At 44.9% G+C, this 11,335-nt stretch overlaps 2 protein-coding genes across 2 annotated transcripts; one reads left to right on the top strand and one right to left on the bottom strand.

Annotated features, from left to right (window-relative positions):
* Nucleotides 1–394: 394 nt before the first annotated feature.
* CRYZ (crystallin zeta) lies at nucleotides 395–6,860 on the bottom strand. Its single transcript, XM_008921926.3, has 8 exons — nucleotides 6,669–6,860; nucleotides 6,174–6,326; nucleotides 4,795–4,958; nucleotides 4,089–4,140; nucleotides 2,711–2,860; nucleotides 2,225–2,326; nucleotides 1,986–2,081; nucleotides 395–1,724 (listed from the first exon to the last, which is right to left on the bottom strand). The coding sequence occupies exons 1-8, from the start codon at nucleotides 6,777–6,779 to the stop codon at nucleotides 1,563–1,565; spliced, it is 990 nt and encodes a 329-aa protein (XP_008920174.3). The 5' UTR covers nucleotides 6,780–6,860; the 3' UTR covers nucleotides 395–1,562.
* An 857-nt stretch (nucleotides 6,861–7,717) lies between these two features.
* On the top strand, nucleotides 7,718–11,038 carry TYW3 (tRNA-yW synthesizing protein 3 homolog; the record flags this gene model as incomplete). Its single annotated transcript, XM_029959733.1, has 5 exons — nucleotides 7,718–8,014; nucleotides 9,030–9,128; nucleotides 9,918–9,989; nucleotides 10,256–10,389; nucleotides 10,570–11,038. Coding segments are annotated over 5 exons (807 nt in total), but the record flags the coding sequence as incomplete, so codon positions are not given.
* Nucleotides 11,039–11,335: the final 297 nt, after the last annotated feature.

The following is an 11,335-nucleotide window of genomic DNA, read 5'->3' as shown; positions in this document are numbered from 1 at the left end:
AGCAGCAATGTGATAACACAGAACTGCTCTGACACCTTCTGGTGACAAACCCTGTGACAAACACAGCCCCTGGAGACAGCAGCAATGAGGACAGACCTGAGAACTGTTCTGAATTTCACTTCTAAACGTCAGCCACAATGCAGAAGCAGCACTAAGCATCTTTGCAGGAACAGATACAGGGGAAAAATTACAAGGGAGAGGGGATGGCATTTTTAACGACTAGAAAGCGTAGGCAGCATTTGTTTTGGGCAAAACCATCACCTCCCACTCATGTAATACCTCGACTAAATTAAAAAGCTGAATCAAAAATAATATTTAAACAAACACATACAGAGTATAAGGAAAATATATACTTTTACATGCACATGATCAATCATTAACCATTATTTTTAACCTCTATTTAGTATTTCGATATTAAAAGATGTTTTATTTTCTCTAACAACATTATCAAGCAGGTTCCCAACACACCATCACTGCTCAGGCTGCATTCTGCCCCAGTGAACAGGAACAGGAACAGTCAGCACCTTTCACCTGGATAAGCAGCTGAGAAACTACCTACTCACATCACTTACACCAGGTGAATCACTCTTAAACCTTCACATAGAAAGGCAGCTCCCTACTCCTTGGGGAAGTGCAACAAACAAGGAAACTAACTCTGTTCCCCTGGGGCAGCCTGGAGGGAGGAAGGATCCCACTGCACCCAGGCAATGGATTTAAGGTTTGTGAGAACAAGAGACAATGACTCAGTGTAATGGCACAGTCTGCCCACTCCAGAGAATGAGGCTCAGGAATTTCACAGGAAGTCTCCATGCCACAAGAGCCATGCAGCCCTGCTCTCCATGCAGCCAGGGACCCAGGAGACTTTAATAAAGGTCACAGCAAGAACTGAAATCCTCACAACCAGCCATTTACCATCCAGGAATAACTATCATCAGTTCCAGAGAGGAATACCAATATGGATCTGCAGAGTGACAGTCCCTGTGGATGAGCCAGGACACTGTCACCTCAGACCCTGAGGCAGGCACAGCCAAGTGAAAGTACCTCTGCTCCAAACAGTTCATGTTTGAGAGATTCTACCCATCTTTTGAGCTGGAAAATGAACTATTTTGTCAGTAAAAGCTTTTATTTCAAGTAAATTGTGTGACAAAATTTAAGACCAATTTTGTGGTTAAAAGAATTTACAGTTCTAATTAACACACACAGCAAGTTATTTAATTTTGTGTATCTGTAAAAAGCAGTTTCATTCTGCACTACTTAGAGTGGCCTAACTCTGCCTTCACACAGAACATGATACCAAACTCTGCCTTCCCTTGCAGCACCATGCCATGCCAGCAGGGAAAATTTATTATTTACACATCAGTCAAAAAAGCTACCAAAATTACTTTACAGTAAATGAAACTCTGCTCATTACAAAAAGAATCAGCTTGTTAATTAATTCATGTAAGTGAGCATTTTCTACTGTCAAACCTGATCAAAAGTATGCTTATAACATACATTCAATGAACCATGTAAGCAAAGGTGCAGTTAAAGCAGCTACAAAATAAATGGAAAAAGGTTCTCCTTTATAGAAGGAGCACCATCTTCCCTCGGGCACCACTGCTACAAATAATGTCTTCATGAGCCTTGGCTACTTTCTCCAGGGGATATTCCGAGCCCACAGTGGGTTTCAGCCAGCCAGCTTCTATGCCATCAAGGAGTGCCGTGGCACATTCATGCCTCTCCTCCTGCATGTAACAAACACAGCATTCACAACAAGGTCTTTGCATTTTAGAATTGCATTGACAATTTATTCAAGCGTTAAACCAAATTCCACAACCCAAAAATATTTTACTATGTTCTGAGATTGAATCAAAACATAAAGAAATGAACGAACAAGTTAGTTAAAGTGAAATTATGCTTTCATCCCTACAAAGGATTTTAACTTGAAATAGAGGAGTGCTGGAACAAGCCAACAAAGCATACTTTAAAACAGAAATGTTTCTCACCTCAGTTGCAAGAAACAGACTCACTCCAATTATGCTTGACTCCTTGCTCATAGTGTCTCTTGGGTTTATCTCAATGTGTCCTCTGCAGCCCACAACCTGCCCAAACAAGTCCAAAATAAGAGCTGTACAATTGTGATGCAGAATGCACAGACTAAGGCAGTGACTCCAACACCCACCATGACCTCCCTGCTCAGGGACACAAACACTCACCATCATCCTCTGGGCAGGGACACACTCACCATCACCCTCCCTGCATGGGCCAGCAGCTGCAAGTCGGCATCCAGGTTGACATTGGAGAGCATTTCTATGATGATATCCACTCCCCCCGGCCCTGTGCACTCCTGTACAAGACACAGGATGTTATTTTAGTGCTCAGGTACGACTGTTTATTTCATACACTACAGGAAACATCCATTTTACAGGCTATTGTTTAAATTTTCAATACAGCCTCTGTTCTACAGCTGACAGCTAATGAGCTGAACTGTAGCACATTTTGCTGTGCTGACTATGGTGTGCTCCCACACTGGAATTTGCTGAATGTTAGTTCTAAATGACACTGCCTGTGAGGAAAGCTCCCAGCTTTTCCAGCCTGGGAAAGTTTTATCTTGTGTAGAAATTGAAAAGGCAGTACACTATTGCTCCTACATAAATCCCCTTTAAAATCTTCAGCAAACAACTGCTTGTTTGTTAGTACCTGCATCCTCTAGCCTTGACATCACGCCTACCTTAATTCTCTCAATGTAATTAGGGTCTCTGTGATTAAAGGCTTGGTGAGCGCCGTTTCTCAGGATCACGTTCATGCCCTCCTCAGTTCCTGCTGTACCCAAAACCTTCAAACCACAAGCTCTGGCAATCTGACATGCTGCTAGTCCCACCTGAGGAGAGAGAAAAAAACAAAAGAGAAAAAAAGAAAACTAAAAAAGAAAACTATTTTACCCATTTAGCATTTTAAATTTTAATTATTCTACCAGCCAATTGGAACTTCCCTATTTAAAAAGTTGGTTTGGTAACATGTGTTTTAACCATAATAAGTAATTTGGATCTTAAAGACAGAAAAATAGTCTTTCAAAAAGGACAAAGATTTAAAGAAGCATGGTAAAGTTTTGATCCTTTTTAACAGTTATCAGCATTTGATATAAATCAATGTAGAATGTTGTCTATCTGTCAAAGCTGGGCCAAACATTTTTGATGCAAAGCCAGGGAAATTCTTCTCTTCACAGAATCATCTGCTATTGATACCAGCATTATACATTGCAAAGAAAATCTGCAGGCACAAATTTTATTAAAACCACTTCTGCACCTTTCACAAACAAATTAAATTATCTCTTTCTAAAGCAAATTCTGTCTTCTACCAGCTTTGCACTCCAGTAAGAACAGAAGCACCACATTTAGTTCATGAAAATAAAGAGGCAATGATGCTGAATGCCATCCTAGTATCTCAGAATAGGATCTGAATTTACCTTTTTGTTGTCTAACAAATATTTAAAGAAACTTTGAAACTTTGCCTGTTCATAGCAGCTGTTTGGTGCATCAGCAGAAACTGAGCAAGAAAGGGTACAGTGTGGGACATAAATTAAACTAGAATGTTATGTGAGAGAGATCTAAAATTAGCCTGTCATGTAAAACTAAAGAAAATTAGAAGTGCAATTTCACATAGTATTCAGTCACAGCTTTATCCATTCCAGTGCCTCTCCCTGTGCAGCTGGCTGTCAGCTCACAGGTAGAAACATCCCAGAAACACACAGTTGCCCTGCACCGCTGATTCCTTCTCAGAGGACTCAGAACAACTGGTACATATTGGAAAATTACAGCTTTCTGTTATCAGTTTTGCCTGAGTTAGACCTACTACAAAGCTTCCACATCAACTTCCATCTGTTCAGCGTGTGACCCTCTGATTGGGGACCTCACACCAGCACTTGTACAGTTTCACAGTTATTGTGAATAACAGAGTTTGCTCTAAGCAAGTGTATCCCAGAGTGTCTGAAATAAACACCTAATCTGCTAATCCCTTTATTGATCTAAATGTGACCATAACTCATACCCCAAGCAGATGCAAGGACAGAGAGCAGCATTCCCTATCACCTGCCTCCTTGGAACACTTACCCCGCCACTGGCACCATGCACCAGCACACTTTCCCCAGCTTTGGCACAGCCTCTGGGTGAAGAACACAGGACATATTGGTGTTGTGAGTGCAGTACACACTGACTGAGTACCAGGGTGCAGATTCTGACCAATGCAGACACTGATCAAACCTCATCGTTCACACAGCATTTCCAATTTATGTTCCAATTTATATTCCAAACTATGCTCCAATTTATGGCTAAACAGGTATCATAAGCCTTTTAAGGAGAACAAGGAGGCAAAATAAACCCTGTGACTGATGACATGAAGCAACATGCAGCCAGCAGCCAGTGACAGCCCAGTACTGAGCCTCAGCCTGGAACCTTCCTCTGTCCCAGGAAAGTGGTGGTTCTGCTCCACAGTACCTGGCTGCTTTATTAGGAAATTAGAACTATTCCTGCTTTTCTTCCTTGGCTAAAATACCAGTGAGTACTGAAAAGCAGCCATATGTTTTATTACATGAAGCCTTTCCAAGTCTGTTTTCTTAAGAAGAAACACTTAACAGGAAAAGACAGTCACAGGCTTCTAGGTCACAATCATCTGACAATTCCATCAGCGTAATGAATTCAAGTGTCTTGAACATTTCCCACTCATCAATTTCCCCATTTTACAGGACAATGAAAATATGAATTTGGGTATTTTAAATATTAAAAATTAAAGTGCACAAACTTGGATTTGGTGCCTTACTTCTGGAAGAGGGCCCGGTAGGCAGTGAAGTAGGGGACACCGAGCGCTGCTCCCTGCCTGAAGTCCAGCTTGTCTGGCAAAGGAAAGACTCTGTTGGCTGCAGCAACTGCATACTCTGCATATCCTCCAGAAACCGTTTCAAGGGTGAAAACCCTGTCCCCTTTCTAGAACAGAGGGAGAGAATATAGAGAAATCAATCATTTCCCTTCCTTTTTCCTTAACAAACATTATGAACCAATTCACAGAGGTTTAGGCTATTACTAACAGCTCTCCTATTAAAAATAACCAGTTATATTTGTCATAGAAATTTTTATAAATGCTGATACATACCATCAATGCAACACAAACCATATAATTCCATATACTTAATTTAAAGTGTCATAATTATAACCCTGCTCTGCAGTGTAACACACAAACCTACAGTCTCATTAATATGAACCTTAATGAACTTGAACACTCAGGAATTCCATCCACAGATTTCAAATGCAAAACCTCAAAAGCTTTCATGAACATAAAAGAAATGTTTCTAAATTATTTAATTTTAATGTGGAAAAACATATATTCTTAATATACCCAAAGACACTTCTCTCTCATTCAAGCCAGGAGCATCACGACTGCCATAGGAAGCAAAAAACACACATAGCAGATACAGCAGACTGTTGATAAGAAAATATGAATAAAGATGATCCTTCTCTCTAGATAACCAAATCACCGAGGTCTCCCAAAATTGTTACATTCATCCCAAATCAGGAAATTCCAGCACAATTCTAACTACGATTATGTTTGGTTGGGATCAACCATCTAGTGACTTGAACAGGAGAACAGATTTGGAAACTATACAAATGTCATAGATACCTTTTAGCAAACTGATATTTGCCTTCTCCTGTCACAAGACTTTCCTCCATAGAAATCCAAGTAAAATTACTACACTGGAGCAATGCAGTATTTGAACAGTTTTAACAACAAATACTTAATGGGGTTTTACAAGTAAGCAATTTCCATTTCCCAAAAAACTTCACAGAAAATTTTTCAGTTCTGCATGAAATTATTATCCCCAGCAGGAAGCATCCAATCTCAACTACTTCTGCAGTGCAGAAACCCAACTTTTGTACACCTGATGTCACTCCTTTAAGGAGACAGACAGCAGCTGCCTCTTCTGAGACCTTTGAGCTCCCAGAGGTCACAGCATTCCTCACAGTCCCACCTGCAGACTGGCTTGCCAATGGGATCCCACTGCGTGCTTTTACCAGTCCATGAAGGGGATTCCCCCCTTGAAGAGATTACATGATTATAAGCAAAAGAACCAGGCACAGTAGCACAGCAATCACCCAAAGAGGATACAATAAACAATAGGGAATTAAAGCTCAGTGTGTAAATACCTTGAATGCAGTCACGTGTTCCCCAACACTCTCGATCACCCCAGACACATCCGAGCCTGGGGTGTAGGGCAAAGCCGGTTTCCTGGCGTAAGTCCCAGAACGAATATATGTCTCAACAGGATTTACCCCACAGGCATGGACTTTAATTAACACCTACAAGAAAAGATGCTTCTTAAGCAGCAAGCAGAAAGATTTAGCCGTTTAATTCACAGCACAGCATCATGGCACTTTAACTGAATTCTCAAACAGCCTCTGCGACAACCCAGTGTCGAACTGGAGCTACTTTCAGGAAACCCTTGGTGTGGAATATGTAGCCCACAGAACAGTAAAGAGCCCACATTTGTCAAGCATGATGTCTCAGGGAGTACGAACACACTGATCAAACCCCATGTACTCCAGATGAAGAGTTCTGGGTTGCATCCCTCATTCTGTCCTGCGGGCACCTGTTACCATTCATTACTGCTATTTATTTCCCTTCACAGAGCACACATATACCTGGTTTTCTTTTGGAACAGGAATTAACACATCCGACTGGAGTTTAAGTACTTCAGGGCCACCAAATTCAAACACTCTGATCGCTCTCATCACTCTGCTGGTGGCTGCCATGGCGACTAGAGGATCTGGGGAAAAACACGACAGTAATATCCCTGGTTCGTGCTCAGGTCAGGGAGAGCCTGAGTCCCCAGGACGTGCCCTGCGGACACCGCCCGGGACACGGCACAGCCCACGGGCCAAAGGGCGGCTCGGCCTCGTGATAATGAACCGATCCAGAGGGAGGGGGAGGAGGGGAGGGGCCCGAGGTGCCCAGGGTCTCCCGCTCAGAGCAGCTTCCGGGAGCCGGGCATGGTGCGGACGGGAAGCACAGCACGAGTCCGTCTCCCGCGGGGCACAGCCGCCGGAAAAGGACGGCTGGCCGGGGCCCGGCCGACCCGGCGCTCGCGGACGCCCCCTCCCGCTCCGGGCATGCCCCAGCACGCCCCCCTGCCGGGCCCGCCCCTGGCGCGCTTCGCTCCAGGCCGCCCCCCGAGGCCTGTCTTCGCGGTCAGGCCCCGCCCCTTTGAGCCGCCCCACGGCCGTCGCCGCTTAGAGGGCCGGGGGCGGTTGGCCGCCGCGGGCTGCAGGAGCCGAAGGGGCAGCGCGGCGGCCGCCGCCGCCCGGTCCCGTCCCCCGGGGAGCACCGGAGCTCGCGCCCCCGCCCACTTGCGGGGGCGCGCAGCACGCGCGCCGAAGGCGTGGCAGGCGGAGGGGCGGGGGGGCCATCCCGCGCCGCCCGGCAGTCGGCCGCCGCGCGAAGTTTGTCCCCGCGCAGCCGCGTCCCGCGCCATGGAAGGCAGTTCGCGCGGCGCAAGGGCAGCGGCTCGCGCGGCCGACCTTAGCCGCAAGGCGCGCGCTGGCGGCGTGCCGCGGAGCTCGGGCGGCTCCTGACGCGCACGAGGCGTTCTGCACCACAGCCTCGTCGACGGGCGGTTTCCTGCTGGCAGGTGGGATACGGGTGATTACCGCAGGGTTCGGGGGGGGCGGCATGACGGGGGCGGGGCTGGCTGTCCGCGGATCGGGTCCCGCTGTTGCCGGTGCTTCCCTGTCCGTGCTCAGCTGAGTATCAGTGGCCGGGACACCACAACCCGGCCGGTGCCGGGCAGAGCCAGCCGAGCAGTGTTCCTGTGAATGGGCTCTGCGGGCAAAGCGACGCTCCTGGCTCGGAAGAGCCGGATGAAACATCACCGACCCGCAGAGCCCATTCCCTGGTTTCTGTCCATCAGGACACGGACGGCGGCGGGATCCAGAAGAAGAACTGCACTTGGCTCCTGGTAACACATGACCCATGTGCCAAAGGCGATGTGGTAAGAGCAGAGTAGGATACAGCTTTTGTATTTATTCATTTGCAGTGCTCGTGGTGTCATGGAAAACACGTGAAAGAGTTTTTATTCCTAATGCTGAGATGAATTGCCCCTCTTTCAAAATTAAATTTTCTTTAGGGGTGTTGCTTAATAAATTCTTCAGACCCGTTTTGAAGAGAATGTTTTTAAGTTCAAGCTTTTCTGTCTCAAAGTGACATTTCTGAATAGAAAAAAATATTCCCAGCCCTCGAGGTTTCTCTGCACAGCAGAGAAAAGCAGATAAACTGTCTTTGTGAGCTGTGCAGGATGTCAGAGAGCTGTCTGCACACCCACAGATCCAGGAAAATCTGCCACTAGCATCTCTGTCTTCTGGCAGAACTGAGGGGTCTGAAGGGGATATCTTCAATTTTATGATTATAAAGTTACTTCTTTTTTTCTAGTCTTGTGGGTTTATGCCTCTAATTTCAACCTCTGAATTTGTCTTTATAACTCTCATATATTAGGCTACACACTGGTATTTGAGAAAGGATTAAAGTGTGGTTGAGTATGTTAGGCCATGGATTTAGTCTGCTGAAACCCAGAATGTTGAGGAATGTACTTCAGCAACTAAATGTCTTTGATTCTAAAGAACAGTAAAAAAAAATCCCTGCTCAATCACCTAATTGCAGCAGAACAGTCATTGTCCCTTGCTGGACTGATGGTGTCGATGTTTGGATGTACAAAGGGAAAACAAGAAGGATGAAGCACAGTTTTTAATGTCTGTTTTGCCATGAATTTCTATCAAACCTGATCAGTTTAGCAAACAGAATCAGGGAAATCCATGGAGTTTCTGTGTATTGTGAGCAATGAAAACTTAAAAGCAGCTGATCAAACCTGACTGCTTGGGACTCATTTGCTGCATTTTTGGTGCTTGTTTCATACACAGACTAGCTTTTTCTTTTTTGCCTTTTTTTTTTTTTTTTTGCAATAACAGTACACACTTGCAGTGTTAATATAAATGTTTTGGTGTATTTTCCAGATGACAGCACTAGAGAAGTCCACTGGAGACGTTGTATTCAAGTTTGAACCATTTGTTCTTCACGTGCTGTGTCGGGAGCTGCAGGATGCACAGCTGCTGGTAAAACCACGTCAAGCACAATGTGACATTGTTGCTCTGTTACATTCCTACCTGTAAAAGTAAAAGGATTGGCTCCTGGTTAAGCTGTAACACTTAGGAATAGTCCCAGATGTGCTGTGTGTTTAACAACTGAGATAGTAAAATCAGCTGATGAGGAAAACAGATCTTTAAACTTGGTGGAGATTTTGCTGTGCATAGAAAGCAAAATGACTCACCTTTGAGCTGAAGAGGGCCGCCCATAAAACATTTCCCAGGGAGCCTGAGATTCTCTCACTGGCTGAAAGGGATGGATTTTAGGCATTGCTTTGCTACCATCCAGGCCATTTGTCTCCATTTGCAATGAATTGAGTGGCACCTTTGTGTTCTGCTTCTTCAGCATGACCGAAGAGCAGTGTGTGCCGTGCCAGGCTCATTCCCTCATTAGCACAGGAGAGCTGATGAACTCAGTGTACAGTGCTGCTGCCCTCACAGCTATAGACATGTGGCACAACTGTGTGTGCTTCCAGCTCGTTGGGATAAAGCAACTCAGTGCTCAGAGAGACATTGTGTCCCATCTGCACTGATGGATTCAGACAATCAGGATGCACCATGGGTCTCTGAAAATCACCCACAGTTTGTGGGCTTGATCTTAAGGACATTTTAATTTAACTATTTTTTGTCAGTCTGTGGAGATGGTTTTGAGTAAGTTTTTTGCAAAACCAAGATTGCAAGTTGCATTGCAACCCATTCATAATTATTTTTTGCTGTGAAAGTGTACAAGACCTGTTTAAGCACTTATTTGTTCTGCAGCATTCAGTGGCTGTTGATTCTGGATTCAGGAACTCCGGTATTACGGTTGGCAGAGGAGGAAAAATTACTATGGTAAGGACTCTGCTACTGTAAGGGATGTAACAAAGTCATATCATTATGTTAACCTTGGCTTTTTACCAGCTGAGATCTAACTTGTGCTGAACAGCTGTCACAGGGCATGCTGTAGCAAAGAAATAGCTTTCTGCTTTAGGTGAGAGCAAACTAACCAATTTTATGGATAAGCAGGTTTTTTCCTGCAGTGAACTCCCTATATTATTTAAATAACCTTCATAAAGTAAAAAAACTTTGTTCCAGATAAGTCCTGTGTGCTTTTTCAGGCTGTCCGGAGCACTCACTGCTTAGAAGTTCCATTGAGCCACAAGGGGAGATTGATGGTCTCTGACGAATATATTGAATTTCTGGTACAGGTAGCCAATCAGAAAATGGAAGAAAACATAAGGAGGATTGAGAGGTTTGTAAGATTATACCATGTAATGATGTAATGTTCATGACCTTGAGTTTTTTTTCAGGATCAGCTAAAACCACTTTTCTTCTCCTTGCACGTCTTGATTAAATTCCAAAAGCATTAGTTTCTCAGAGGAGTTTTGTAGCAAACCTACAAAATAGTAAATACAAAATTTTTTCTTTCTAGATTCTACAAGGGCTTGGAGTTGGCTCTGGAGACTGCTGTCCCTACAGACACCTTGGCTCCCAACGGGCCAGAGAAGAGCCGCTCTGTGTATGTGCACAGGAGAAAGAGACAGACCATTCGGGAACAGGCCGATCCCAGTGGAGAGCTGGAGCCCCAGGATGATACTGAAAGCAGTCTGGATCTGTTTGCCGAAATCATGATATAGACTAAGGCATTCGAAAGCAAATGGCAAACTGGCTGTATGCTCTTTGTAAGAGGTTTATATACTGTTGTGCTCTCAGTAGTAACACTCCCATGGACATTGACCAGAAAAAAGGTAATTAACAGAATGGCGAGCAGGTATAATGCTACCGGGCACAGAGAACAAAGCCTTAGAATGTGTTGGGTTTTTTTAACTGTACTGTTGAATTAACAGACTTCTACTCCATCTGCCAGTTATCCCAGAATAACAGGTTTGCTGCAGCCTTTGGCCATGTTCTCTGTGGCAGCATTTCACTTCCAACTTTGTTTTTGCAGAGCAGAGAAACTCTAAAAACTGAGTTGTTTTCCCCAAAGGTTGTTACTCCCTGCAGGACCTCTGCAGAGCAGCATGCACCAGCATGGCTGGCCCTTCCTGGCAGCACAGGGCCAGCTGTTAGTCACCTGCAGAGTATACCTGGGGCAGAGGTTAGGACAGAAAAGCATGAGTTGGGTACTGCTCTGTACCAGCCTCAGCCGGGTGCATCCAGATCCCTCCTGGCTGCTGCACTAGCAGCTGCTGTTTCCC

The sequence above is a fragment of the Manacus vitellinus genome, unplaced genomic scaffold (assembly GCF_001715985.3).
Source record: "Manacus vitellinus isolate BGI_N305 unplaced genomic scaffold, ASM171598v3 scaffold_21_pilon, whole genome shotgun sequence".
Lineage (NCBI taxonomy): Eukaryota > Metazoa > Chordata > Aves > Passeriformes > Pipridae > Manacus > Manacus vitellinus.
The sequence above is the reverse complement of the archived record's forward strand: the minus strand, read 5'-3'. Positions and strand labels throughout refer to the sequence as shown.